Below are 27,860 nucleotides of genomic sequence, written 5' to 3' on the forward strand. Positions count from 1 at the left end.
GGGTCGGAACCCGCACTCCGGGACTGTGCAAGCACGAACAGGGGAAGAAGTGATCTGGAAAGGGAAAAGGGATCAAGACAAAGTCCCGGAATATGCCCTCGCTGGCGACAGAGACACATTATCATCATCATTCAAGGCCATCCATCGATGTTCCTCCCTCGAAGCCGTTTGAGAAGGTCCCTCTTGGGAATGCCGTGTTCTACCCCTCTGGTCCCGGCAATGACGACTACCACCATTTTCATCAGCCGGGGGACCGCCAAGCTGTCACCAGCTCAAAATCCACCAGTCCTTCTGTGAATGGAACACGTTCCAGCATCGGCTCGAATACTCGAGATCGTCCCGTTTCCCAAGATGAAAACACACCTCCACTGGCCAGTGGATCGATTCGGGACAGCAGAGAGAAACTGCATTCTCGTGTGTCAACCATGGAGGATGGGTATACAAATGGAGTGGTACCAGAGACGGCTGCCGCGACCCAGACCAATGGCATGCATGGCCCGCCTTGCTCTCCAAGTCCGAAGCCCTTTGTGAACGGTGATGTGCGCCCATCATCTACGGACGGAGGCGAGTGCCCTGCGGTTCCCGATGGCGCTCCAACGCAGCCACAGGGCGACGGTGATCGGACCTTCGATCGGTCTTTACCTCGGGATCAGATGAGCATGTCTCAGATAACGGTCGCCGATAACGCCTCTTCTCTTGCTGCCCCCGACTCTGATCGTCTGGCGCCTCCGACGCCGCGTTCCCATCAGCGACACTCATCTCCACCGGCTCCCATGAGCATCGACTCGCAGCCCTCATCACCGTCTCGACAATCACATCGGCACACCCTGCAGGTGCCCAAAATCCAGTCCGGTCGCAAGAACAGTCGCGAGCTGTCGGACGAGGCGCGGGCGCAGGCGACGGGCCGAGATTCAACGAGCAGTCATTTGCGTCGCGGGTCGTTGAGTCTCGTTCGTCGCGCCACGCGCTCCGAGGGGCATCCAGACGAGGCTGTGGTCGATGATGACGCAGCTCGTTGGGCGGAGGCGATCAAACAAAAACGGGCACGCAAGAAACGCCGCGAAGAGGAGGATGACGATCGAGTTCTTGTCGGCACCAAAGTCGACCAAAACCATGTCAACTGGGTAACGGCGTACAACATGTTGACTGGTATTCGATTCGTGGTGTCGAGAATCAATGCCAAGATGGACCGGGAGCTCACGCCGGCCGACTTCAAAGCCTCCCACAAGTTCTCCTTTGACGTGTGAGTGCACCAGCTGGCTTTTTTGTTACTGTGCAATTTTAACTGACGACTTGCAGCACCGGCAACGAACTCACGCCATCCGCAAAGTACGACTTCAAGTTTAAGGACTATGCTCCTTGGGTATTCCGAAGCCTGCGGGCCAAGTTCAAGCTCGATCCCGCCGACTACCTGATGTCCCTGACTAGCAAGTACATCCTGTCCGAGCTTGGGTCGCCCGGGAAGAGTGGTAGCTTCTTCTACTTTTCGAGAGACTACAAGTACATCATCAAGACTATTCACCATGCGGAGCATAAACTGCTCCGCAAGATCCTTCCAGACTACTATCGACACGTGGAAAACAACCCTAATACTCTGATCTCGCAATTTTATGGGCTGCACCGGGTTAAGATGGCGTACGGCCGCAAGATTCACTTTGTCGTCATGAACAACCTGTTCCCACCGCATCGGGACATCCATCAGACGTTTGATCTGAAAGGTTCGACGGTCGGACGTGATTTGCGCGAGGAGGATCTGGAGAAGAATCCGCGGGCGACGATGAAGGATCTCAACTGGATACGAAGAAACCGGCATCTTGAGCAGGGCCCGGAAAAGAAGGAGGTATTCATGGCGCAGGTTCGCCGTGATGTACAGCTATTACAGAGCCTCAACATCATGGACTATTCGTTACTAGTGGGGATCCACGATCTAACCCGGGGTAACGAGGAAAAACTTCGGGACAAGACGTTACAGGTTTTCCAACCCGGTGGTGACCGGGACGAGGATGCCAGCGCCAACCTGCTCACGCGGACGCCGTCCAAGTTGGAAAACGCCCGAAAAGCGCGAGAACTTCGAATGACGCTGAAGAAGGAGCGACCGGTTCCGATCGACCAAGCCGGTGCGAAGATGCCGGACGAGATCCTGGACGAAAGAAAGAACCTAGTGTTTTACTCCGACGATGGCGGCTTCCGAGCCACTCACGAGGATGGCCAACCCGCCGAGGAGATTTACTATCTAGGTATCATTGACTGTTTGACGAGTGTAAGTTCCTTCTCTTTAACTCCCCTCCCAAATATTCAGAGTCCGCGCGGATGCTGAGAGATGGACAATAGTATGGCTGGGTCAAGCGAGCCGAAAATTTCTGGAAAGGGCTGTCGCATAACCGGGATCAAATCTCGCCGATCCCCCCGGTGGCTTATGGCGAACGATTTATTAAATTTATGGAGGAGATTACGATGTCTCGAGAGGAAGCGGAGCGCAAGCGCCAAGAGCAGGAGGCCGCCCGTGCCGGATCCGGGGAGGCACGGCAGTCCGTCCAAGATCGGAGGTCGGAGTCTGCCGAGCGCACGACGCCAGTGGCAGCCGACAGTGAGGCTTTGCGATCCAGGCCGGAGCCGCGAGCTCGTACTCTTTCCACAGTGATTGATCCGCAAGACATGCACAGTCCGTCCGGGCCATCGACGCTTCCCGTCGTCGACGAAGCGGGAGAAGCCGCCAGCGAGAAGAGCGGACGCAGCACCGCCGACGGGGAAAAACCCGGAATGACCGACCGATTCAAACGATTGAAGCAATTACGGAAACAGTCATGACGCTGGGCGGATGACTGATTTGACAATAGACGTTGGACTGGTCTAGGCAGTAAACCAGGCTCTGTCCAACAAGCACATTCGGCGTCGGGTTTCATTCATTTCTTCTTTTTTTCTTTCTCATGACTTGAGATGCCCGCCTTGAGCAGCTGTATAACTATCATCGGATTTTTCTTTTCATTTCGATCATGGGCACCACGAAAAACAAAAGACTTCCATCACCAACAACACGACGTTCGCTGCAAATCCTTCTAACTTCCCGATCTTATACCCACCACCATCCGGCAGTTATTTACAATGTCGGAAGAAAACTTTCTTGTCCCTCTCTCTCTCTCTCCACATTTCCATTTCATTTGTCACCCTGTATCGCATAAGAAATGCGCTCTTCCTTTTTGTTTTGCTCTTTGAATTGGATCTCAACCAGGGTTTCGAGGTTCGGAGCTGGTGTGATTGATTTGCTTCTTTTCCTTTTTCCCTTTCCTTTGGTTCTGCTTGCTTTGCTTGTTTTCATTTGGTCTGTGTTTTTTGAGCGAGATGCATTAGACTAGGTCAGCGTCGCACAGTATCAGATCATCATCATAGCATGTTGTAGGTTAGGTTAATACTCGACACGCAATAAAGGGGTGCTGTTTCGTTTGAATTGCTGCGGTTTTCTCATCAAAGTTCTTGGATGGCATATCTTTTTGCAAGAAACGGGCATGATGATACGCGGGAAGATGTAGTTATTTACATGCTTTTGAGTAACTACTCGTTGGTAGGTTAAATTATATTTTTCAACTGGTTCATTCTCATGGGATCAGAGCAGAGCAGATCAAAACCTTGATTCATCACATTCAAAAGCAGGGCTACCTAAGAGACGAACTCGATAATAATGATACAACGCCGATCTCAGTCACTCCTCTCCGCCCCGAAGAAAGATTAACCATCCATGAACATGATGTGTCGTGCATTGCCATCCGGCTTTTTTAAATAAAAACTCCCGAGAGAGCAATCGATGGAGAACAACGACAGAAAGAAAAAAAAAAAAAGCAAAGTATTAAAGTACACCATCCGAAACGACGGGGTCGCTGTAGAGATTGGAATCAATCGGTCCGACCCTGCGTCACCTTCGCCGCCTGGACAGCAGACATCTTCTGCATCCATCCCTGCGTGGGCTGCGGCTTTTTGACGGTGCGCAGGTCATCGGTCGAGTAGCCTGGGATGCGCATGTTGTAGTTACGCTCGAGCACGAGCTGGATGTCGCGGATCTCGAGGGTCGACGACGGGCGTAGCTTTGCGAGGCGACAGGCCGCGGTGATGACGTCGTCGACGAAGTCGTCGGCCATTTGGAGGATGAACTGTTTTGGCGGTTAGCTTACTCTGTTTCTTCTCTTGAGATGAGTTAGGACGGTTCGGATTAAGACATACCTCTTCGGCATCCGGGCTTAAGCCCTCACCTTCGCCGCCTCCAGTGACCTGACGGACGAGAATGTCGAGCATTTTCTTACTGAGCACGCGCTGGCCTTCTCCCTCAAGCACATAGCCTGGATGTTTCTGGATGGCAGGTTGGCCCATCACGCCCATGGTGCCGTGGCCCGGACCACCGGAGAGGGTCGGCCGCGCAGGACCCATGCTGACGGGTTCCGGCGCCGAGACGTTCAGGGTCTTCGGAATGTGCATTTGCATGTTGCGCGGGTCAGGCCGGTTCTGCACGTAGCCCGGCGTATGACCCGCTTGGGCAGCGGCGGCGGCAGCAGCGGCTTGTTGTTGCTGCTGCTGCTGTTGCTGCTGCGGCACGGCGGCAGCAGCGTTCTGGGTCGAGTACTGCTTGGCAGCTCGTGCCATGGCGGCTTCGTGGGATAGAGCCTGTGGACCCTGGGGATTGATTTGCTGCTGTTGGGGCGGGTGTGGTTGCTGCTGTTGTTGTGCAGCCATTGCCTCGGTGGGTTGTTGTTGTGAAGGAAGATGGGGCTGGTGTTGAGGCTGCTGAGGCGGTGCTTGTGAGAATGGTTGTGCAGTAGCGGTGGCGGCAGCGGTCTGTGAAGGCTGCGTTTGTATCGGCTGCTGGTGCTGGTTGAACGCGGTCTGACCGCCCGCGGTGCCGGCTTGCATCACACCCTGCTGTGGTCCCTGGGAAACCATTTGGCCTGGTTGAGATGTTGCTGCCATGTTGACCTGACCACGTGCAGCATTCATAGCAGAATTGATCGTGTGAGGTGCGGGGTGAGTCTGTGCCTGTGCCGGTGCCTGTACTTGTGTTTGTGTTTGTGCACCGCTAGTCTGCTGCTGCGGTTGCTGCTGTGCTGCCGCCTGTCCTGCTGCACCCATGTTTGTTGCACCTCCCTTGTCCTGGGACGCGTTCTTTAACGCCTCCTGCTGCTCGTGGAACTTCTTCAAAAACTCCGTCCCTTCGCGATACAGCTTCTCTGCTTGCATCTGACGTGTCCGAAACTCCTGCATCTCCTCTGGTGACAGTTGACCCTGGGCCTGCCGTTGGGCAGCCTGCTGACGCACCTCTATCGATCTCTGCCGACCGAGCTCTTGTTTCTGCAACGCCAGACCATATCGCAGCCGCATCTCATTCAACCAGGTTGGCAGTTGTTCTTTGCTTAGGTTGGGGGGGTAATAAAGCTGCAGGCTATTGACCTTTGCCTGCACCTGAGGCAGGAGTTGGTTGAAGGTTGTAGGATTGTTCATCCCGGCTCGTTGCTGCTGTGCGTTTTGCTGCGCTTGTGCTGCTGCGGCGGCCTGCGCCTGCGCCTGCGCCTGCGCTTGAGCCTGAGCCTGAGCTTGGGCTTGGGCCTGTTGCTGCTGTTGTTGCTGTTGTTGTGCTTGCTGTTGCGCCTGTTGCGCCTGTTGCTGTTGCTGTTGCTGTTGCTGTTGCTGCTGCTGTTGCTGCTGCTGAAGCTTCTGCTTGTACAGTTGCATCCCCTTCATCAGGTTTTGCGACACCTGGATGAGTTTGAGATGTGCCTGGCGATACTCATCCGAGTTGGGGTCGCGCGAGCCGAGCACCTCCCATAGTTGGCGAACGAGATTCTGGTGTTGCGCTTTTTGCTGATCATTGAGATGAGGCAATTTCTGCACCTGATCCGTCCGGATTAACGATGGCTGCTGCTGCGGAGGAACCTGGGGCTGGTTCTGAGGCGCTTGAGCCCCGGAGCCATCCATCTTGGAGGCGTGATCGGACCGGGCCGTGCTCTGCGGGAGATTGGAGGCTAGAGCGTCTCGTCGGTGATGAAATCAACGTTGAAGGACCCGACAGCTTGAGTTATCTTTGTTCTAAGGAGCTTTTGCCGGTTGGAATTTGATATGCTCGCCCCAGGCTGAAATCTGCCCCGAGCCGGAGTCGATCCCGCCCGGTCTTGGCATCCGCTCTACATAAACAACAGTTCATTCTTCATGAGCTCTCAACACAATTTAGTTCTATTGAATGGATATTTCTAATACTAGTCATGCTTTTGCAGCTGATAGGCGATTCTCCTATCGATGGTCTTGAGTTCTGTTCAGGCAGAGGTCGGAGGTGCGGCCTCACGGGGATATCCACCACAACCCCAGATGAGCGGCGGCGGGACATGGGCAACGCCGCACTGGATGGGTGAAATGGCTGAAACTGACCACCACCGGACGATCTCACGGTGCCGGTGGCAATCGTACAGGCCAGCTCCTCTGCGCCTTAAATCGGCTTGGTCGGATTGATCCACAGCCAGAACGATCGGTCATCTCATCAGTCCGCCCAAATCACGCTCCATCCCAGACACACGCTCCTCAAGCATACGCTTTCTACGCTCTAGCTCTCGGATCTCTTGCAGTTCTCGCTGAATATCCTCGTCGGTGACGTCGAGAGTCTCCGGTTCAGGTTCGGGCGACTCGAGTTCGTTTTCTCTCTCGGAGCGCCTCATTTGCTCCAGCGCCGATTCGTTCTCCGCGACCCGAGCCTCGAGCCGCGCAAGAGACTCGGTCACCTGCTGGTAGCGGTATCGTAGAGTTGAGATTTTCTCCGCTGCCCCTGCGATTGGACTGCCCGTCCGAAGCGTCAGTAACCCCGGATATCGTACAAGGAGAACCCGGGCTACAAACTAGGCATTGCAAAGTTTCTCAGCACCCAGTAAAAGAATTTCGACATCGATTTCGCCTCGTGGCGCTCGGGCCGACGTGCCAGTCGACCGCCGGATCTTCTCCATCATGTCCACGCCCAGAACCCGCGCAACCGCGGACTGCCGTGGGTTGGCCCGCGCCGCGGCGATTCGACTCGCGAGGGATTCCGTTGTTGACGAGTCCGCTGGATAGGTGGTCACCCGACGCGTCGCGCGTCTCTGCGACTTGGTGACCGGGTCGACCGTAAAAAGTGCCCGTTCATGGGCCTCTGTATCTCGGATCAGAGAGGTGATATCAGGCGCATTGAGCATCGCATTGGTGAAGATCCTTGGCGAGGGAAATCTGAGGGGTGGTCAGTGCGAGTACCTAGTGTGGCGTTTGCACAGATCATACGAAAGTTCTGCAATCGCATTGGCAGATTCCGTTATCTGCTCCAGATGGCTCTCGAGAAGCGCCATGGTCTTGCTATCACCTTTTGTAAGTTCCAAGATACGGCTCTCTGCTACTGTAAACAGCCGAGCCGATGCGTTCCTCTAGCGCCGATCTGTTTGATGCCTGAGGCATCATAAATCTGCACCTGGTGATGACAACATCGCCAGAGCTCAGAGCCCAACGGCCTCGCGCCAGCACATCGCCCCGTTGCTTTACCATTTAAAAAACTTTGACGTAGCTTCAATGCACTCTCTGGCCATCCCGTAACAGCCATTCACGACCGCTTTCATCGCTGTCCCGCCGGATCTGGCCGTGTGACTTGAGTTGCTTAGTCAGCAATCGCCCTAATCGCGCTGACGCCTGCGGTTCAGCCTGTTCTGCTCTGCTCTGCTCGATCCCATCGCTCCCCCTTGACATCACCCATCCATCAACCTTGCTTGAACCCACGACGGCCTGTCTGTGCCGCCATTGCGCTGTTATTCTTGTGCTTGGTTTGCTCCCGGACCTTGCGCGCCTCGTCTTGAACTCACCGATCGCCTTCTTTGCCTGTCCTGTGAGCAACCCAGTAACCCTGCGAGCTAAAAGCTTGCCGCGAAGCTGCCGAAGATGCCGGTGGACAGACGCTCCTTGAGATCAAACAGCAAGTCCGATAATACGTCGTCAGCAAATAGCGGGAAGGCCCGTTCCAACTCGCAGAACGGTCCTTCCAGCAATAAAGAGAAAGCCGCCCGACCGGCGGCGAACAAGCCCAAGACCAGATCCGCCGCCAAGGGTGCCAGCAACGAGAGCATCAACAACGCCCTCACGAATGGGACGGATCCGGCAGGGCACAAGGTAAACGGCGCTGAGGACGTGGAAATGCAAGAGGATACAACAGGTGGGCCGACATCGTCTGCCCCAACCAGCTCAGATCATCATGGTGACGAGATGACTGTTGTAGTGCCCCCTGCCAAGGGCTCCCGATTATCAGCGTCGGAGAACAAGAAGGACCAAGAGGGTGATGTCGCCATGGAGGGCGCCGAAGAGGAGACCAAGGAGACGGAGCCTCAAGTTGATCCGCACGAGAAGACCGTGCAAGGTGAGCAGCTTCTTTTTAGGACAATAGATTCGAGAAGATAACTGATGGACGCTTGTTCGAATCTACAATTAGATATCAAAAACAATTTCACCCTGTTAGAACACGCCGTGGCTCATTTCGACTCGCGCTTCACGCTGCGCGTGCTGCGCTCGATATCGTCTATGCGGAAACACCTGACCCCGGAAGTTCTCGCACAAGTTATTGTCGACACCTACTCCAGCTCGAATCAAACCGCTGCCTTCCTTCTGGAAGGAATTGGCAAGACAGGCGCTTTCGATGAAGCCGCCTCGAAAATGGACGTAGATTCCGAGAAACCCAAGTCGGCACCGCGAGAGCCACTTCCAGAAGTCGACATCTACCTTTCAATCCTCGTTCAGGTCTATCTGTTTGACCGCAAGGAAGTGCAACGGGGAGCGGATTTCTCCAGCAAACTGGTGGAACGGCTGCGGACCCTGAACCGTCGGACTCTGGACGCACTGGCAGCACGCGTGTATTTCTACTATGCTCTCTTCTACGAACAGGTGGCACCGCTGCCACCGTCACCCGCGGCTGCTGTCATTTCCATCCGCAAGCATCTCCTTGCGGCGCTCCGCACTGCCGTGCTCCGCAAGGATATCGACACGCAGGCCACTGTCATCACCCTTCTCCTGCGTAACTACTTGTCCACATCGCACATCAACCAGGCCGATCTCTTGATTGCCCACAACACGTTCCCCGAGTCGGCTTCCAACAACCAGATTGCTCGATACATGTACTACCTCGGTCGCATCCGGGCGATCCAATTGCGGTACAGTGAGGCCCATGAGCATTTGACCAGCGCCACGCGCAAGTCGCCGTCGAGCCACGTCGCGAGCGGTTTCTATCAAGTGTCGATGAAGCTGTTGGTTGTGGTCAATCTCCTCATGGGCGACATTCCCGCTCGATCCATCTTCCGCCAACCATCTCTGGAGCGGGCACTGCATCCGTACTTCCTTCTAGTGCGGGCTGTCAGTGTTGGCGACCTGGACGGGTTCCTTAACATCGTCAACACGCACAGCGCAACGTTCCGCAAGGATGGTACTTACACTTTGATCCTACGACTCCGGCAGAACGTCATCACGACTGGCATCCGCCTCATGTCCATCGCATACTCCCGGATATCCCTTCGCGATATTTGTATCCGTCTGGGTCTGGACAGCGAGGAGTCTGCGGAATACATTGTTGCCAAGGCCATCCGGGATGGTGTCATTGATGCAACGATCGACCATGAAAAGGGCTACATGAAGAGCAAGGAGGTGGGCGATGTCTACTTAACTGGGGAGCCAGGTGAGGCTTTCCACGCACGCATTCGGGCATGCCTGGCTCTCCATGACGAGAGTGTTAAGGTATTTACATCCCTTTTTCACTGTTGTCATTGTCCGATGCTAATAGTATGCCGCAGGCCATGCGATTCCCGATGAACCAGCACCGCCTGGAGCTCAAGAGCGCGCAGGAGGCCCGTGAGCGAGAGCGCGAGCTTGCCAAAGAGATTCAGGAGGGCGAAATGGATGAAGACGATGCCGGTGGCGAGTTCTAATGTCCGTGAGAACATGAGTGGATATGTTATCGTCTTGCCTCTGCCGTGTTCGCATGGTGGTCCTTCGGAGTTTCGTCTTTGTGTTTGTATTACCATCTTCGTGGCCTCTGCGGGTCTCTCCCTGCGTGAAGAGCTCTGGAATTGGGACACGCTCCTTGCTCTTCATCATGTCCTAGTTTCTGCAATTACGTTATGGTCTTATGTCTGCCGGGGTTGATGGGTTATGTACAGTCGGTCGATCTGGCCGTCTCGTTATTTGTGCCGTCGTAGTTGGGGTTACTTGCGGATGTTATCTTAGGCCGGAGCTAGAGTGTAATCCATTATTATTCACTTGACTCCTTTGTTGTCATCATGCAGAGTTGAATGACATGCAGCATCCGCAAATACGGAAATTAGTTAAGCAGAGTTTCCCAATGCGGCTAGCTTATCTAAGACAAAAGAAATTCTCCGCGAATCATATGGCGAGGATCCGAATGGCCCGGGCCGACCGTTGAGCCTGCATCTGTTTTTAGTCGGAAAAAGCCTCCAGCATCAAAGCTCGTATTGCTCTCTTTGCCGCAGAAACGCGGGGGAATTTTCCTGATTTCCCGCATACAAATACTTTCTCTTCTCGACCCCTGCATTCATCTCTGCAGAGGGTGCCCCGTGGCATGAATTGGTGCAACAATGCGAGCCCGAACAATCCGCGCTTCATCAAGCGTGCTGCTTCACACTCATTCTCGAATCACACCCTCCGTCACGTCGATATGCGCTCAATGCCTGGAGAATGAGCTCCGTCACTCCGCTACAATCGTGCAGACGCGAAGATACCGTCCATCGCGCCGAAAAGATGTCTCTCCACTCGGAGCCGCGGTGTCCGCTGCGCAGAATCTCTTCACCAAGGGCCTCCCCAAGTCACCACCCGGCGTATCCGTGGACCCGTTGCGCCTCGTGGGCAAGGAACTCAAGCATCTGACCAAGAACATCCGAAAGCTGCTGGGATCGGGCCATCCAATGCTGGACAAAGTGGCCAAATACTACACGTGGAGCGAGGGGAAGCACATGCGGCCCTTGTTGGTGCTGCTGATGTCCCAGGCCACGGCCCTGGCCCCGCGGAATCCAAACAGGCCAACCCCAACAGCCACCTCGCAATCATACATCAGCGACCCCATCACGTCGACAATGGTGCTTGCCGACACCAACCCAGACACGAGCCCGCTGACGGCGCCAGCGCCGGAGCTGGAGGGCCCTTTTGCCAATGACCCTAACATTCTTCCCTCGCAGCGGCGATTGGCAGAGATCACGGAGTTGATCCATACGGCGTCGCTGCTCCACGACGACGTGATCGACAATGCCGTCACGCGCCGCTCGGCGGCATCCGCCAACCAGCAGTTTGGCAACAAGATGGCCGTGCTGGCGGGTGATTTCCTGCTGGGCCGGGCATCTGTGGCTCTGGCTCGCCTGCGCAATCCGGAGGTAACGGAGTTGCTGGCGACGGTGATTGCCAACCTCGTCGAGGGCGAATTCATGCAACTCAAGAACACGGCCGCGGATGAAGAGAACCCGGTCTTCTCAGATGACATTATTGCATACTACTTGCAAAAGACGTACCTCAAGACGGCAAGTCTGATTAGCAAGTCGTGCCGCGCAGCCGCACTCCTGGGTAACAGCGCTCCGGAGATTGTGGAGGCCGCGTACTGGTACGGTCGTAACCTCGGCCTTGCGTTCCAGCTCGTCGACGACATGCTGGACTACACCGTCAGTGCGTCAGAGTTGGGCAAGCCGGCGGGCGCGGATTTGGAGCTGGGGCTTGCCACAGCGCCGTTGCTGTTTGCTTGGAAGACCAATCCGGAATTGGGTGCTTTGGTTGGGAGAAAGTTTTCGCGGGAGGGTGACGTTGAGAGGGTGAGTTTGAGGAATTTGCGCCATCATTTCTACCAAAGACTGATTAGAATTCGTGTTGTAGGCCCGCGAAATCGTTGCTCGCAGCGACGGCCTGGAGCAGACTCGCGCTCTGGCCCAGGAGTATGCCGACAAGGCCAGGGACGCCATCAAGATTTTCCCTGAAAGTGAAGCGAAGGATGGACTGTTGAAGATGTGCGACAAGACCATGAACCGTCGCAAGTAGACTTTCTTCCCCCTTCTTTCTCGATGATGAATGCACTGTACTACTACTCTGTGTTCCCTGCTCTTCCGCGTCATTGTTTTTGTATAGCTAGATGTATACATGTGGGCATCGGAGTTGATGATTGCTTGTTTTGTGGGTGGTAGTTATGATTCATACACGCATCAAAAGACATGCGATGAATCAACAAGTCTATCAACGAAGAAAACCGGCCAGCGGAGATATTTTTGTCCCGTGGATTGACACATATGTAGTTTAGAAGAGATAGGTAGATTATAACTCACCTCCACCCGTTATCCTCTCCCAAGCCTCGCGATACTTGTCCGCCGTTTTCCTCACCACCTCCTCTGGCATGACGACGCCTTCTTTCCCCTTGAGTCCTTCCCGTGTCAACCAATCGCGGAGATACTGCTTATCGAAGCTCTCCTGGCTCTTGCCAACAGTGTAGGAATCCCGGGGCCAGAACCGCGACGAGTCCGGCGTGAGCACCTCGTCGACAAGAACGACTTCGTCGGTGTCCGGGTCGAGTCCGAACTCGAACTTCGTGTCCGCGATGATTAACCCGCGCTCGTAGGCATAATCGTGCGCGGCTTTATAGAGCGTCAGGGCAAGGGAGGCGATTTTACTGGCGTAAGGTTCGCCGACGATGGCGGCAGCTGTTCATCTTTAGTTCCTTTGCCCAATGGCCTCGAGGGCATAGTTTACGGACCCTGATCAGGATGAATATTCTCATCATGCTGTCCCTGCTCGGCCTTCGTACTCGGCGTATAGATCGGCCCGTCAGGGAACGCCTCGCTCTCTTTCAACCCTGACCGGATGGGGATCCCATGCACAGTGCCGGATTTCTGGTATTCCTTCCACGCCGAGCCGGTGATGTATCCGCGTACGATGGCTTCGATGGGGAAGATCTTGTATTTTCGAACCTGCATGCTTCGATTTTGCAGTGCTGGGCGGAGCGACTCCGGGATCTGCGGCGGGAGGTCGAGCGAGATGAAATGCGTGCGAAGGTTCGGGACGGCGCGTTGCAAGATCTGGAACCAGGCTTTGGTACAGAGGGTGAGGAGTTTGCCTTTGTCGGGGACGCCCTATATTTCCTACAATTAGTTTCCACTCCCTGGTGCGGTAAGTTCTACAGTGGTCAAGGTACATTCTCCATGATCACGTCGTAGGCGGAGATGCGATCTGTCGCGACGAAGAGGAGAGTCTTGTCGTCGATCTCGTATAGATCGCGCACTTTGCCTCGCGCGATCAACGGCAGGGCGCCGTTGAGCTCGGTTTTTGTCAATGCCTCCGTCATTGTGTCGTTGAACCGGCTCAATGATCAATTGATCACAAGCAGAGCTCGAAGATCTTTGCGGGGCGGAGGGGCATTTTCCACCTTGCGCGCTTGGCATAGGTAGATATCTATTGATGCCTCAGGCATAATATTTCAACGCGTGTGAACGTCGAGATGAGTTTTGGCGGAATTGAAGAGCGCGAATTGAGCCACGTTTTCGGCAAAAATTTCTATGCGTCTTGAGATATTGTCTACAAGGACTTGGAATGTGCTGCTGACAGCTATCTCGAAGTACGATGCGTTGAATCGGCCGCCGATCTTTCAAATCTTCGAGCTGAAGCTCGTACCTGAGACACCATGAGCCGATATCTCACGCCATCCAAGGTTGCGTTGCTGTGCCTGGTGTCGTTGTACACTGAAGGCGTCGTCCCCAATGCCTCCGCAGTCGCCGTCCTTTCCTTCCTGGTTTCTCACATCCTACCCGTCAATACTTCGGTCCGCTCACCCGCTACATTCTCGCGAGACAGAGACCATGCTGTCGCGATCGAGGAGCTAGAGGAAGTCCTCTCATACCACAGCTCGTCCATTCCTGGCCGATCCCTGTGGGACCTTTTCCTGCGCAAGATCTGGTCGCTCGACTGCTGCGACGCACTCGAGACGTTCTTCTCGGAGATCTCCTCGCTCGTCGAGAAGTCCCGAGAGGAGCAGATCGAGGACCGAAACAATGGAATCCCACCTCAAACGTCAGGAGACAAGATGCTCCTGTCACGCGGATCGCCGCTCGGCGCGTTTGTGCGCCGCTGCCAGCTCGAATTTACCCGCCTCCAGTTTCAGGATTCTGTGAAACTTTGGAGAGGGTTTATCAAGTATCGTCTGCCAACCTTTCATGCTTGGGCGCGACGGAACCCCTCTGCGGAACATACCGCCGTGGATATGAATCTGGCGGCGATTGGCGCGGATGTGTCCAGTCCACTAGGGCAGGCCGTCTATGGGAACATTGGGCGCGATGTGGAGGAGGAAGCTAGCATCAGCACCAAGGACGTTGAACGCCTACTCGAATTTCAAGTTGGCGAGTTGCAACGTCGGTGGTTCCTTCCTGCTATCAGACGACTGTCTACTGATTGTTCTCAGGTGTCGGCGGCCGGGTACCCGACGAAGTAAAGTCCCAGTTGGAGTACATCATCTCAACCGGAGTGACGGTACCGAGCTTGTCCCACTACCTACGGTAAGGGCTGCGTCTCCGGCAGAAAGTCATCGCATTTCTGACCGCGCAGATTCCTCGACGCCTGGCGCGCCGGAGACTATCCCTCCGCCTTCGACAATCTGCATCGGTACTTTGATTATACCATGCACAATCGCGACCGTAGTTTCTACCAATACGCTTTGCTGAACCTGGCCATCTTGCAAGCAGATTTCGGCTCCCACAGCGAAGCTGTCTCCGCCATGCAGGAGGCCATAGCAATTGCGCGGGAGTCACACGATATGCATTGCCTCAATTTTTGCATGAGTTGGATGTATCATTTCGGCAAAGCGTTTCCGGAGGAGATCAAGGACGTTCAAAACACGGGCATGCTCGGGAGCGAAAAAGACGGTCTGGCCTTTTTGAAAGCCAAAGCAAAGGAGACAGAGATGTGGGGTTTGTTCAGTACGACGCAGCTGAGCGAAGCGAAGCTTGAGCTTCAAAATGTTGGTTTTCCTAAATTTTTTGTGTCTTGGTTGGTGCAATGCTGATAAACGACAGGGAGAGAGTTTGGCATCAGTTTTCGAAAACATCACCAAGGCGGCCCATCTGAACGTCACCAAGAACCTTCTGACATCCGTTGGTCCGCAACTGTTATTGCAGTCTTCACTCTTCACACGCGTGGGTATGGATGCTGATTCGACTGATGATTGACCAAGTAGCTGACCAACCAAGGCCTCACGCATCTTGCTCTCTTGCACAACGAGGTCTTACGAGAGTGTTATGTAAAAGAAGCACCGTTGGAGGATTATTTGAAGAGCACATTCCTGAGTTGCCAATTGGTACGCAAGCTCGTTATCCATGTTCAGAGCTGCAACTGACCCCTCTAGCTCTCCAATTCAGGATCACACAAACGAGCTATGGCGCGGATTACTGATATCCCACAGCACATGCTCCGATCTTTAAGAGCCAGCCAGCAGTGGACATTTTATGCTGGTCTTTTGAAGCTCCAGCGAGAGATATATCGGTACGAGATGCACTGACTTTGCGCAAAATCACATTCTAATGGTCACACAGAGACAACATTGCCGCTGTCGAGCATCTCTTTTCCCAGTTGAAGAGCATCCAGCTTCCAGAAGTTGATCTAACGCAGCATCTGTCGTTTCTCGAAATCGAGTTTTGCATCCGCAAAGGCGACTACCGTCGAGCGATGGATATTATTGAAGATATCGCTCAGTCAATGCAGCAAGAGAACTTTGATGTGTACACGCAGATTCGCATACTCTGCGACAAGGCTCGCATATTGGACAAGACGGGCCAGCCACGACGAGGTTTCTCATTGGCAATGCGTGCCTCTCGCCTCGCCTATCAGTCACGTGTTCTTTCAGGTCTCTGGGAAGCTATCGGTGTCCTATCGAGAGTTCTGCTGAGTTTGCGAGAGTTCGAAGCTGCCGAAGCGCTGATGGAGAGCATCATGCCCCAGGTTCTCGAGTTCGAAGATCGGGCTCTCACAGCACGGTCCTACTCGGTCCTCGTGGACGCTAACATGGGTATGGCTGGCGACCACTCACCCGCGGCCGTTGTGAGGAAGAAGCAAACACCCACCGCAGCGGATGCAGTGAAGCAACAGGAATACATTGCGCGCGCAGTGGCGTACATTGATTGCGCATATGGTGAGTACGAGAAGATCGAGGACCTGCCTGGACAGTGCGAAATGATGGCCAAGAAGGCGATGGCCATGCAGTTATCTGGCGATCCCGCTCTGGCAAACGACTACGCGGCAAAGTATCTCGATTTGAAGAAACAAATGGCGACGGATAGTGCGTCGTAGCTTCCATCTCGTTCGAAACATTCCAGATGCATGTTCGAAACGTGCGTTATATTATATATGGCTATTGGTACTCAAAAACTACCTATACGGTGTGGACAATAAAGTATATCGAGAACCCTTCCCGATCGAGTTCCCATCGCCACACACATCCAATGCATCATCAAATCAATAAAATCCACCTCGCTCGATGTCCAATCTGCGAAACAGATGAGGCTCCACCCAATCCATCTCCAGCGCTTCAGCAACCTCGTCATACGCTGAGTGCGGGAGCAGCTCCACCTCTGTCCAGTGTTCGACGACAGCCAGCAACCATGCCCTGGCCCCCGAATGGGATTCCGTGAACTCATACCGATGATAGTCCCGGATGAAGATGTGGTCGAGGAACCGCTGCATGCGAGGGAACTTGTTGGTGCCGCCGGACCAGATAATGAAATCCTCGTACGAATCCAGGTCATACACGTGCAGGAAACATAGCTTTCCTATGAGGGGATTGCTCACCTCCGTCCCCGGCATCATTTCGAGAAAGACGCTGGCATTGCCCTTGTACTGGAAGAGGAACGCATAGTGGGCTTCTACGCCATGGTCGATCAGATGGTACGGGCGATATGCGTAAATGTGGATCATGGGACAAGCCCTGTCCAGGACGTTGTAATCGAAGTCGGTCTTGATGCAATATTCAGCTATGTCGGCATCTAGTGGATGTGAGCTGTGTGCTTTCTTCCTTAATGCGCAGGCGTTGTTGACATCGTACTGACCTGGCTGGTACTCAGGAATGTAGCCATCCTGATGTATCTCGTCATCGTCTATGTCAAAGAATGGATCGTCTAGCTCGCAACCTTCGATATGAAGTGGTGACAGCGAAGTGTTCAGCAGTGGAGTCCTTTCAGTACCGGCCGTCCTGGTTCTTGTCGACAGGTCGCGCCGGGTAGAAGTCGCAGGCTCATGCTCCTCCACGGAACTCTCAGACGACATATTCAAGTCGAGACACATGCTGTCTGGAGAGGAGCTCAGGAAACTGCCACTGACGGTGCTCTTTTGATGCGGCATGATTGGCAGCACACGCTTGGGTGTTCGCCATTCAACGGGTTGAAGACGATAACAACCTGGCCATGGTCATCTTTCTGTAACTCTTCTCAGCGGGCTCGCATCATGTATTTGTTTACAGAGCTGATTCTGTGGTCTCTTGTGCGCAACCGTGACGACGTCTATTACGGCAGTTTGTATATGGCTCAGTTGTTGCGCAACACAACAAGGTGAATACAAGGATCGCCTGGGAGACAAGTTTCATCACATCCTCACGTATCACAAAGCTATAGCTGACTGTGTAGAGGATATCTCCCGCACTCTGACTTAATTCTGGCTTTTAGAAGTGAACGAAAGCGACTTCCCTGTTCAGCAGTCAGGGTTATTTCCGTCACGGGACTTCGCACAGAGTGGTGAACTTGGTGAACCCCATTTTTCTTATTTCGTATGGATGAGTGGCAGCATATTTTAACCCCTTCCTGAATCTATAGCGGATCGTGAGAACAAGCCCTAATGTTGAACTTTGTAGCTGCTAGAATTGTAACCCTACAGTTCGCGTCAACTGGCTTCTCAGACAGCCAGTTAGTAGCCAACAGAAGCAATGACCCGGGCATTTATTCGGCAAGAAGCAACCATGCTGCCAGTCCCGCTTTTCACACTTGATGCACACCCCAGGGCTTGCATTTGGAGTGCTAAATCCATTATCTGATAGAAACTTATATTCTATCTGGAAATAGGTGGCTGAATAGTATTATAGGAAATGGGTTCACTTCTACAAGTGATCTCGATCATGGGTAACAGCGACAGGCAGTGGATTCTCTTCTTGCTTCATGATGTGTCTTTCTGATGGAAAGAGTAGGTTTGATTGGAAGAGCAAAGTCGTCAGGAATGGATTCCTCGCAAGAAGTTAGGTACAGAACCAAATCATGCCGTGAATTCAACGACTCCCTTCAGTTATTGTAGGGAACTGTGTTGAATCCCGAAGGTCAGGGACAAAGTTTGGATTGAAGAACCAAAGCTGAACAACATTATCACCCGCTAGACAGAGGACCTCACGGTTGCCAAAGAGTTGCATGCCAGGATCTCTGCCTTCAATGATCAATTGATTTGATTGACGCCCGTGTTCGTGCAATAACTCGCTCTCATAGACTTCGGGGACATCTATATGACGCGAGCGCATTGCTGTGGTCCCATTGGTGGTGTCGTAGATATAAAGCTGGTTGGTATAGCCGTCCCATTCGTAGGATATATAGGGAGTAAGCAGATCCCAAGTCCACCTGGTATCTATACGCGGACGGCGATCGACCCACTGGAGACTCAGTTTGTCGCTGGCGTAGTCATATACGAGGTCCATGGTGAATTTGCCGCTTTTCGTCAAATACAGCCGGGTTATTGTCTTATGGCCGAAGGTTCGGCTCAAGCGGACGTGGGGTGAAAACCGCGTATCGTCCAGACGACGGCCCAACGACAAGTTAAAGAATTTCCTGTCGAGAAGCCTGCCGGTCAACGACCACTTTGTCTGCCGCACCTCCGGCGGCTCTGTGTCCCAGCTAAACTCGAATCCTACCAACATGTTCTCTTCTGCTTCCAAGTGCCACAACCATGGCTTGCCGAAGTCGAAATACTCGCCTATTTCCCGGATTTGATTCATGCTCAGATCCCAAACGGCAATGGAAGCAGGATCCTCCCAGGTCTTTTGAATCAAGACTATTTTGCCCTTCTCCCCACAAACAACCTGATAGGACCCAGGGAGCCATCTTACTAGTCGTTCTGATGTTTTTATATTCCACGCTGTCAGTCTCCTGCCAGCGTCCCAATTAGAAGATGCTGACAGAAAAAAAAAAACAGTCGTGGTGACTTACATATCATCCTCTATGGAAACAAGATAGCTATCGAATTGATAGAATAAAAAGTCTCCGAATCTCGCTTGGGTTTCATCGACAACCAAACTCGATCTGTGACCTGCCTCAAGGTCCAATATTTCGACTCTGTAATTGTCATATGTGACATGGCATAGCTGTCGCGACTCGCATATATAATACCCTCGCTGAGACTCTCTGAACGGTTTTGAGCGGGGAAGAAAAATCTTCTTCACCGGCCGGCCACTCTGCAAGCCATGGTGCCAACGTAAATAGGTCACCGCCTCGTTGGGCGCTACGTCCGTGCTGTCCAGTCCAAGGAACAAAAGACTTCGGCGCAACGCCGACTTCATAATTGCCTCGCTCGAGAATATCGAGCGCCATCGTTTCGAAACCTAGACAGCTCCTGTTAAATTCACGAGATATTTCGATGAGTGCTAGTCGATGCACACCCTCTGGTTTCGAACAATGTCTCCCGGATCTAAATCCTCAGAGATCTGGGCCAGAATTTCGAGAGGCAAAGAGTCAGCCAAGTTGTCATTGTTAGAAGGTACTCCTCGTGAGTGCGTCGCGTCGAATGAGGGATGCATCCTGGCGATTAGGGCAGACAGCTCTCTGCACCGACGAAGCCGGGCCAGTTACAGAGTTCTTGGAGCTTGCGGTCCTATAGGAGATTCTGTATCGATTCGTCCGCGTCTCGGATCGGACTTTCATCTCAACTGGCAAATTCCGAAGCTTGGTGCATGCAGAACTCAAGCCCATTTGTAGGGGTGTTTACATTGGCGTAGTTTCGAGAAATCAACCAATCATATCCGTGCCAACAGAAGGTAACCAACGGAGAGAAAGTTAACAAATTTACTCCGAGTGCTCTGCATCGCACTCGTATCCGTGCTTCAGGGATGCATCCATGAGGTGGAAAAGCTGGTGCTAGGCCAAATTTACCTCTCACTCTCCAACGGCGTTCTTGTGCTTCAAACCATGACGTTCTAGAAATAGAGTCGCATATAGCGAATAGGGTTCTCGCATACAGCAAATACGAATACGATCGCTCTTCGAGGCTGGCCCCAGTCTTATGGCCAAAGGTTCGACTGCTCCGGTGTCTTGGTTGGAGCTTTGTCTCGTGCAGATCACACCCAGACAACGACAGGGGAAAATGTTTCTTGTCGAGGAGTCCCCCTGTCAAGGCCCACTTGGTCTGCTGAACCTCCGGCGGACGTTTCTCCCAGTCGATCTCGAATACAACAAGGATGTTTTCGTCCACGTCCATGTGCCATAGTACAGGCTCGATACTGTGGTAGCTGCCAATTCCTCGAACTCAATCCGCGGTCACACCCCAACAGTAGATGCGCCGGTTTCTGCCCCGAATAACCGCTTTGTCCTTCTTGATACAGACGACATCATTCCGATCAGGCGACTCGTCTCTGTGGTATGTGCGTATTCAGCACTGTTATATGCATACCAGCGGTTCCATTAGGCGATGCTGACGACAAGGGAAACAGAATGGCCTCATACCCATCGTCACATTCGAAGACAAGATAGCGATCGGACAGAGAGAAGCTCCAATATAACGAATGCGCCTCCTGGGCTATGTCATCATCGATCTAAATCGATCTGTCTCCTGTCTCGAGAGCTAACATCTCGACTTCGTTAGAGACGAAGACGCCATGGACTAGCCGTCGCGAATGGTACAAATAGTAGTCGCAGGAGTTCAGGATATTTCCCAGGGGGTCTGAGCAGGGAAGAAAGACCTTCTTCACCGGCCGACCAGACTGCCGGCCATGGTGCCATCGGGAATATGTCATCGCGTCGTTAGTCGATACATTCTTGCCGTCCAGGCCTAAAAATACGAGACTTCGGCGCAAAGCGTGTCTTATGACTGCCTCGCTCGAGAATATCGTGCGCCATAGCTTCGATACCTAGGACTCCTGTTGTCAGAATCAGAAGATTTCGATGGGCAGCACATACGTACTCTCTGACTTCGAACAATATCTGCTGGATCTAAATATTCCGAGATCTGGATCAGAATTTCGGGAGGCAAAGAGTCGACCAAATCATCGACCTTCGATCGAATTTTCTGTGAGCGCGTCTCTTCAAAAGTGGAACGGTCGGCGGAAGGCTTTGGAACAGCCATTGCCATGGGGGCGATCAACTTTCATTAAACTGAATCAAAGGACGACGATCTGACATGGACGGTTCATACCAGGCGGGGGATCCTTTCATTCAATCTCATATCCGATTTATTTTGCTTTCCAACCATACAATGAGTAATAGGCAAGCCACAAGAATATGACCTGGTTAAACTACCCAATCAGATCTGTAGTATGGGGTAACTTACTTCGAATTATTGCAAGTAACATGCAATTCAATGAGGCTGCAGGCAGTTCTCACGCAGAAGTTACTAAGGTAGCATGGCTTATTTGACATCATAGTACGTTGCGCGGCACTGAACAATGCGGACAGACATTGAGCAACATTGAGTATCGAAGGAAATACGAGAAGTTCGTCTTTTCTCACGTTTCCTACGATTTTGCGTATGCTCAGATAACATTTATTACTGAGCTTGGCTTGCATGTTGACTCGATACTATTTCCTGCAACCGGACCATTACCTGGAACCTGGCCGTGCCGTCTTACATGTTTGTCGAGTTCATTGCTGTTGTTAGTAGGCAAGTCGGGGCTTCTCAATTGTCGAGATTAGCCCGATTGCGAAGTTAGTTACCAAGAAGCTTGGAGGTTTACTTCGGAAAGCCATTTCTTGGGGCCCGTCTCTCTGCGGTGGGCAATGACTTCTTGATTTCGTGTACTGTTTATTACTACCTATGAAGGCGAAGAAGTAGACCAGCAGAGGATGGACAAGTTCTTCGTGAACTGATTGAACGAGTCATAAATCAAAAATGCTTCCGGTTCACATCATTGATCTTGAAATGCAGGAATTGGGTCGTTTTTCTCCATTGCAGAGAAGGGCTTTGCACCTGGAATGTCAGGGGCGAAGTTCGGGTTGAAGAACCAGAACTGAATGCCTTCGTGACCAACCACACCTAGCACCTCGCTATCGCCAAACCAAATCAATTCAGGCCCCCAGTCACTAGTCCCGTATCGCCGAAAGTACTTGTTGGTTTGAACTTCTCGAAAATCCAAGTGATACGGGTGCATGACTGAGGTTCCATTGGCGGAGTTGCAGATATCGAGCCCGTTGAGAAGACTGTTATATTCGTAGGAAATGAAGGGAGTAAGCAGCTCGCAACCAAAACGATCAAGGGGCACTGAGTTGTCGATCCGTAAGAAGCTCAGCTTGTCGATAGCATAATTGTACATGAAGTTGATTATGATTTTTTCATCTTCAGAAGACAGCTGGGCCACTGTCTTACGGTCAAAGGTTCGACTGCCCCGGTGTCTAGGTCGGAACTTTGTCTCCTCCAGACCATAACCAGACAGAGACAGGGGGAAATGCTTTTTATCGAGAAGGCCCCCGGTCAATGCCCACTTTGTCTGCTGCGTCTCCGGTGGGTGTTTCTTCCAGTCGATCTCGAATACCACAAGGATGTTCTCGTCCGCGTCCATGTGCCATAACAACACTGAGTCCAAGCCGCCGCAGCTGCCAATCTCTTGAACTTGATTCGTACCCAGATCCCAACAGTATATAGTAAAAGGTAGCGAGGCCGTCCCACGGATAATCATTTTGTCCTTCTCGATACAGACAACGTCAGTGTAACAAGGGAACACCTTCACCCACCGCTGCGATGTGTGTATATCACACACTGTCAGATGTCTGCAAACGGCACCGTTAGAAGATGCGAACAAGGAGGAGAAGTAAGTGAGCTCATCATACAAATCTCCGCACAAGAAAACAAGGTAATTATCGGACAGAAAGAGGTTCCAGTATAAATCCCCGGCAGTGTCTTCGTTAACTTCGTCATCTATCCAAGTGGATCTGCGTCCAGTGTCGAGATCCAACATTTCGACTCTGTTAGAAATTATAACGCCATGGCATACTCGTCGCGAATGGTATAAATAATAGTCTCGGGCGTCGAGGGCATGTTTCATCGGGTCTGAGCAGGGAAGAAAGACTTTCTTCACTGGTCGACCAAACTGCAGACCATGGTGCCATCGGAAATATGTTATCGCATCGTTGGACACTTCATCCTTGCCATCCAGACCTAGGAATGCAAGCGTTCGTCGCAAGGCATGTTTGATGACTGCCTCACTTGAGAAAATCGCGCGCCATCGCTTCGAGACCTGGGAAACCTGTTGTCAGCATCACGAAAAGGATTGCGACGAGCGGTCAACGCGCACTCTCTGGCTTCGGACTATATCTGCTGGCTCTAGGTACTCCGAAATCTGGACTAGAAGTTCGAGAGGCAAAGAGTCGATTAGATCTTCAAATTCAGATCCAACCTGCTGAGAGCGCGTTGCTTCAAAGGTGGAGCTGTCAGCGAATGGGTTCGGAATTGTCATCGCGATGCAGCGATTGGTTCAGTCAAGAGTTGTCTGTGATTAAACTGAATCGACGACGACGGCCTGACAAGGTGGGTTTTGTCGCCCACACCAAACTCGGAGAAGATGAATACATCCCAAATTGTAGAGCCGATTATTGATCTCAGCCAAGTTCCTCGCCAATTAATTATTTTGAGGGAAGTCTACTGGTCATCATTTTAGGGGCCTGGTGCCTGGTGCCTGCATCATGCAGTCATGCACTCCCTGAAATGCTTGTCCTTCAGAGTCATGACGAGAATAAAAATATGATTTGAGCTCTCTACCTATGTAACGTGATATTTCTAACTGAGCCGCTGACTATGGGCGCTAAACCTCCTGTAGCTCTAGCGTGGGCCCGAACTCCGGAGTCCTATCTTATCGCCGTCTTTAGTCAAGGACTGAGCTTGACTACTTTGCATCATTTCAGCGTCGCATCTCCACATTGCACACGCCGATAGCGAAGACTCTTGACATGAGCCCATTCAACTGCCATTAACAAAAAATAAGATGCACCCGACCGCTCGCTACCTGGCGGCCAAGGCGCCCGGCTTCTTCAAGCGCAGCACAGAGGAGCTTAGCCGGTTGACGCGCATAGGTAAGCATTTCCTCATCAATTCAAGTCCTTGGTGCCAGCGCTGAGGCGTTACTGTAGCGTGGAATACTGAGACGCTATCCACACCAACAAAGCCGTACTATCTGCTCAACTTTGAAGATGAATCAACCGTTGCGGCCTGCAAGACAATGGCGGACCGCGCCGTCGGGGGCTATAGCACGGCGAACCTAGACTACGTCCCCGCGGACCCCACGACGGGCGAGCCGGCGCATGCCCGGTTTCATGGGAGCATTTCAACCAAACTTCCGCCAAACTGGCGAGTGGAGAGGACAGGTGCGCAGAAGCTGAACCGCGGGAAAACTGAGGAAGCGAAGAGTCGGGCTAACCAGAATGGTTAACGACAGGCTACGCCGCGTTCCGAAACAAAGATCGCGGATACTGGTTCTTTGGCCGACTGTACTGGGACGTCGACCCATATGCGTACCTAGCGCTACGAGTTAAGTCCGATGGACGGCGATACACGGTGAACATCCAAAGCGACACGATCGAGCCCACAGATATTCACCAGCACCGACTATATACACGACACCATCGTGTTCAGTCTCCGTCACAAAAACCATCTCCCCTCGCAGCAGCCGCTGAAGCGACGGACGATGACCTCACTGCCACCCTGTATCCGAACGGCATCCCACCGTCATTGTCGGACATCCCACCAGCAGAAACCATCATCTCCTCCGGGTCTACAACCGCCACAATCACACCGTCCAGCTCATCCTGGGAGACGGTCCTCCTTCCGTTCCACGCGTTCGTTCGCACAAACCATGGTGTCGTGGTCGAGCCGCAGACTTCTCTGATCAAGCAACGGATCCGCAGCGTGGGCATCGGGCTCACGGATCGTGTTGAGGGTCCATATGATTTGCGGATTCATCGCATCTGGGCAACGAACGGGATGAGCGAGGATGAGATTGAGGAGGAGCGAAGGATCTGTGGGCCGAATGCGCTGTCAGTAGATGAGGGCGTGCGGACCGGTTGGGGCTCGAAAACGAAGACTCCATTCTCGTCATCATCATCCACTGAAGAGGAGACGAGCGCTGCAGAGCGCCAGGAGAAGAGGGAGAAACCGACGGCTAAAGGGCTGAAGGGGCTGAAGGATGAATGGGAGCAGTGAGAGCCTCGACATTACTCGGACTTGGAAGGGCCGTTCCATAATCAAGTGTATAGTTGGAAAATAGAAACTTGTAATGACGAGTTTAAAAAATGGTCGACACATCTACGATGCCATTCTACAACTTCTGTTCTTTTCCAAACTCAATTACGGTCAATACGAGCTGAGTACCTGTAGTCATGACACCCTGTCATTGCATCAAAAATCGTAAAAAATGCGCATTTCGTCAGAAATGGATTAATAACAAACAACATAAAACTACCAATCATTACTTAAGGCAATCAAGCACCGGAGTTGCGTGACTCGACATGAGCAACTGCAGGTTCCTTCTCGAGAGTGACATCCGCGACCTGGGCATCGTCGCCATCGAAGATCCGGGCAATTTCCTCCAGGGTAGGGCCACGGGTTTCGACGTAGAAGAAGTAGACGAAGAGGAGTTCGACGAAGATCCAGATCTAACAGTGATGTTAGATATATTTCAACTAATGACAAGCGACTAGGAAGACATACCGTGTAGAAGAGGGAGAGGTTCCAGTGATGAGGTAGATTCTCCCAAGCAATCGGGTTCGTGTAGCTGTTTTACGCATGTTAGTCCTGCTCGTGGAAGGAGAGGGAAAAGGCTGGAATAGTCAGTGACATACTTGGAAAGAACCAGCGCGGCCTGCACGGTCAGGTTCATGATCATCAAACCCTTGGCACGCAGTCGGAAGGGGAGAATCTCCAGCGCGTACGCGACCAGGAGACCGGACCAGGCAAGAGCGTAGAAGACGTTGAAGCACCAGACGAACACCACTTGAGGGTATCCGGACGTCTTAACGTCCTGAGTTCGCTCGTAGATCGACGAGGTAATCGTCCAGGCGAGGAACATGAGCACCATGCCTTTGACATTGTCAGCTTTACTTGACATCAGCTTAACATCCAGACATTCCAACATACCGGCCGTGGCAGTAAGGAAGAGCGGTCGTCGTCCGACGCGGTCAACGAAGAAGGCGGAGGAAACACTGACAATCAGAGACAATAGGGTTTGTCCACCGTTGAGCTGAACAGGAAGTTAGCGCCAAAACTCCGGAGAATTCCTCTGATGTCCGTACCGGAATCTTCTGATTCTGGTCCGTGATACCCATGCTGTTGTAGATCAGGTTCATGTAGTTGCTGAACAGCGCATTGCCACTGTACTGCGAAATAACACCCAGGGAAACCAACAGAGCCAGACGGTAGCGGTTTCCACGCGTCTTCATGAAGTCGAGGTAGCTGCTGTTCTTCTTGGCCTCGAATTCCATCCGGATGGTAGCCTTGATCTCCTGGTACTCGAACTGAACGGTGGGGTGGTTGACGTCGCCGTTCGCATGGTACTTGGCGAGAACATTCAGGGCCTCATCATACCGCTCCTTCGAGATATACCAACGAGGGGACTCGGGAACCCCTGGAATAAGTCAGAAATTGCTGAAGAACGTCTAAGCAGTCGCTCTCACTTACAGAAGATGAAAGCTCCCTGAAGAACTGCAGGGAAGATCTGAAGCAGCGTGATCGATCGCCACGACCAATCGTTAGAAATGGTACTGGTGGCCCATGCCAGCCACGCGACAACTTTGAAACGTTGTCAGATCCTGACCAACTCTTGACATGACAGGCAGCACTTACTGAGGGCACCCAGATTCCACAGGCAGTTGTAAATGGCCGTGACCTTGCCACGGTGCTGGGGATGGCAAATCTCAGTCAAGAGAAGCGGAGATGACATCTGAGCCAGCGAGTTGCCGAAGCCGAGAATTGCACGACCTGCGACGTACACTGATCCAAGTCAACATCTGAAGCTGGCAAATTCCGAAAGTCGCACATACTGCCGTAGCCATTGGCAAAAGCACCAAGGAGACCGCCCACAGTCATGAGAACACAACCGATCATAATGGGGACTTTCCGACCAAACCAGTCGGCCATGTAGGGACTGCAGCCTTGGTCAGGGCAGATCAGAATATTTTTTGAAGAACGCGGAAACGTACACGATGGGAAAGCAAGCCAAACTGCCGATCTGGTACACAGCGTTCATCAAACCAAGCTTCGAGCCCGTGGGCTCGTTGAAGTATTTCTGCCATGCGTCCATGTTCTGGGAGGTATTGAGCATTTGGCTGTGATCAACCGTTAGTCACTTCGTGTCGGTGCCATGATGGGCTGTCTAATGCTCAGTGTTCCGTACCCATCGTAACCCGTGGTCGCGGATGCCACGCAGAGAACTGCCGCCCAAAAGTAGAGCTTCCGAAGACCCGGATCTGTCCACCATTTGACCTTCTCAAGCTGCGGCGCCCCAATCTGGGCGATCTCAACGTCCCCTTTGAGGGCCGACTGCCCGACGGCGATCGCCGGCATCTTTGCAGTGTGCTGGTAATCGCACTCTGTCTTCTATGCAAAGAGTTCTCTACCGTCTGTGCGCCAGGTGCACAGAAATCACCGTTGAA

The 27,860-nt window shown here is 52.7% G+C and overlaps 15 protein-coding genes across 15 annotated transcripts; 7 read left to right on the forward strand and 8 right to left on the reverse strand.

The window, feature by feature from the left end:
• Positions 1-92: 92 nt before the first annotated feature.
• Positions 93-2,808, forward strand: VTN49DRAFT_1648 (uncharacterized protein; the record flags this gene model as incomplete). Its single annotated transcript, XM_069409285.1, has 3 exons — positions 93-1,243; positions 1,300-2,260; positions 2,332-2,808. 3 exons carry the CDS (start codon positions 93-95, stop codon positions 2,806-2,808), a joined length of 2,589 nt encoding a protein of 862 aa, XP_069270687.1.
• A 1,079-nt stretch (positions 2,809-3,887) lies between these two features.
• Positions 3,888-5,955, reverse strand: VTN49DRAFT_1649 (uncharacterized protein; the record flags this gene model as incomplete). The annotated part of the gene is made up of 2 exons (XM_069409286.1): positions 3,888-4,142; positions 4,213-5,955. The coding sequence occupies 2 exons, from the start codon at positions 5,953-5,955 to the stop codon at positions 3,888-3,890; spliced, it is 1,998 nt and encodes a 665-aa protein (XP_069270688.1).
• Positions 5,956-6,273: 318 nt separating this feature from the next.
• On the forward strand, positions 6,274-6,483 carry VTN49DRAFT_1650 (uncharacterized protein; the record flags this gene model as incomplete). The annotated part of the gene is made up of 1 exon (XM_069409288.1): positions 6,274-6,483. One exon carries the CDS (start codon positions 6,274-6,276, stop codon positions 6,481-6,483), a length of 210 nt encoding a protein of 69 aa, XP_069270689.1.
• A 20-nt stretch (positions 6,484-6,503) lies between these two features.
• Positions 6,504-7,340, reverse strand: VTN49DRAFT_1651 (uncharacterized protein; the record flags this gene model as incomplete). The annotated part of the gene is made up of 3 exons (XM_069409289.1): positions 6,504-6,804; positions 6,865-7,224; positions 7,276-7,340. 3 exons carry the CDS (start codon positions 7,338-7,340, stop codon positions 6,504-6,506), a joined length of 726 nt encoding a protein of 241 aa, XP_069270690.1.
• Positions 7,341-7,920: 580 nt separating this feature from the next.
• On the forward strand, positions 7,921-9,947 carry VTN49DRAFT_1652 (uncharacterized protein; the record flags this gene model as incomplete). Its single annotated transcript, XM_069409290.1, has 4 exons — positions 7,921-8,191; positions 8,255-8,392; positions 8,465-9,756; positions 9,813-9,947. 4 exons carry the CDS (start codon positions 7,921-7,923, stop codon positions 9,945-9,947), a joined length of 1,836 nt encoding a protein of 611 aa, XP_069270691.1.
• Positions 9,948-9,970: 23 nt separating this feature from the next.
• On the forward strand, positions 9,971-10,245 carry VTN49DRAFT_1653 (uncharacterized protein; the record flags this gene model as incomplete). The annotated part of the gene is made up of 2 exons (XM_069409291.1): positions 9,971-10,122; positions 10,179-10,245. The coding sequence occupies 2 exons, from the start codon at positions 9,971-9,973 to the stop codon at positions 10,243-10,245; spliced, it is 219 nt and encodes a 72-aa protein (XP_069270692.1).
• A 368-nt stretch (positions 10,246-10,613) lies between these two features.
• On the forward strand, positions 10,614-12,054 carry VTN49DRAFT_1654 (uncharacterized protein; the record flags this gene model as incomplete). The annotated part of the gene is made up of 2 exons (XM_069409292.1): positions 10,614-11,831; positions 11,893-12,054. 2 exons carry the CDS (start codon positions 10,614-10,616, stop codon positions 12,052-12,054), a joined length of 1,380 nt encoding a protein of 459 aa, XP_069270693.1.
• A 270-nt stretch (positions 12,055-12,324) lies between these two features.
• On the reverse strand, positions 12,325-13,348 carry VTN49DRAFT_1655 (uncharacterized protein; the record flags this gene model as incomplete). The annotated part of the gene is made up of 3 exons (XM_069409293.1): positions 12,325-12,707; positions 12,761-13,136; positions 13,199-13,348. 3 exons carry the CDS (start codon positions 13,346-13,348, stop codon positions 12,325-12,327), a joined length of 909 nt encoding a protein of 302 aa, XP_069270694.1.
• Positions 13,349-13,684: 336 nt separating this feature from the next.
• On the forward strand, positions 13,685-16,338 carry VTN49DRAFT_1656 (uncharacterized protein; the record flags this gene model as incomplete). Its single annotated transcript, XM_069409294.1, has 7 exons — positions 13,685-14,408; positions 14,459-14,552; positions 14,602-15,013; positions 15,069-15,192; positions 15,243-15,349; positions 15,398-15,534; positions 15,585-16,338. The coding sequence occupies 7 exons, from the start codon at positions 13,685-13,687 to the stop codon at positions 16,336-16,338; spliced, it is 2,352 nt and encodes a 783-aa protein (XP_069270695.1).
• Positions 16,339-16,503: 165 nt separating this feature from the next.
• Positions 16,504-17,385, reverse strand: VTN49DRAFT_1657 (uncharacterized protein; the record flags this gene model as incomplete). The annotated part of the gene is made up of 1 exon (XM_069409295.1): positions 16,504-17,385. The coding sequence occupies one exon, from the start codon at positions 17,383-17,385 to the stop codon at positions 16,504-16,506; it is 882 nt and encodes a 293-aa protein (XP_069270696.1).
• Positions 17,386-18,298: 913 nt separating this feature from the next.
• VTN49DRAFT_1658 (uncharacterized protein) lies at positions 18,299-19,012 on the reverse strand (the record flags this gene model as incomplete). Its single annotated transcript, XM_069409296.1, has 1 exon — positions 18,299-19,012. One exon carries the CDS (start codon positions 19,010-19,012, stop codon positions 18,299-18,301), a length of 714 nt encoding a protein of 237 aa, XP_069270697.1.
• A 1,809-nt stretch (positions 19,013-20,821) lies between these two features.
• VTN49DRAFT_1659 (uncharacterized protein) lies at positions 20,822-21,351 on the reverse strand (the record flags this gene model as incomplete). The annotated part of the gene is made up of 2 exons (XM_069409297.1): positions 20,822-21,136; positions 21,190-21,351. The coding sequence occupies 2 exons, from the start codon at positions 21,349-21,351 to the stop codon at positions 20,822-20,824; spliced, it is 477 nt and encodes a 158-aa protein (XP_069270698.1).
• A 778-nt stretch (positions 21,352-22,129) lies between these two features.
• Positions 22,130-23,674, reverse strand: VTN49DRAFT_1660 (uncharacterized protein; the record flags this gene model as incomplete). The annotated part of the gene is made up of 3 exons (XM_069409299.1): positions 22,130-22,988; positions 23,049-23,455; positions 23,513-23,674. The coding sequence occupies 3 exons, from the start codon at positions 23,672-23,674 to the stop codon at positions 22,130-22,132; spliced, it is 1,428 nt and encodes a 475-aa protein (XP_069270699.1).
• A 525-nt stretch (positions 23,675-24,199) lies between these two features.
• Positions 24,200-25,413, forward strand: VTN49DRAFT_1661 (uncharacterized protein; the record flags this gene model as incomplete). Its single annotated transcript, XM_069409300.1, has 3 exons — positions 24,200-24,287; positions 24,345-24,578; positions 24,650-25,413. 3 exons carry the CDS (start codon positions 24,200-24,202, stop codon positions 25,411-25,413), a joined length of 1,086 nt encoding a protein of 361 aa, XP_069270700.1.
• Positions 25,414-25,691: 278 nt separating this feature from the next.
• Positions 25,692-27,771, reverse strand: VTN49DRAFT_1662 (uncharacterized protein; the record flags this gene model as incomplete). Its single annotated transcript, XM_069409301.1, has 10 exons — positions 25,692-25,865; positions 25,921-25,984; positions 26,052-26,289; positions 26,347-26,449; positions 26,502-26,833; positions 26,887-26,997; positions 27,052-27,198; positions 27,249-27,352; positions 27,408-27,533; positions 27,602-27,771. 10 exons carry the CDS (start codon positions 27,769-27,771, stop codon positions 25,692-25,694), a joined length of 1,569 nt encoding a protein of 522 aa, XP_069270701.1.
• Between the last annotated feature and the right edge of the window lie 89 nt (positions 27,772-27,860).

The sequence above is a fragment of the Thermomyces lanuginosus genome, assembly GCF_041956635.1.
Source record: "Thermomyces lanuginosus strain ATCC 200065 unplaced genomic scaffold VTN49scaffold_22, whole genome shotgun sequence".
Taxonomy (NCBI): Eukaryota; Fungi; Ascomycota; class Eurotiomycetes; order Eurotiales; family Trichocomaceae; genus Thermomyces; species Thermomyces lanuginosus.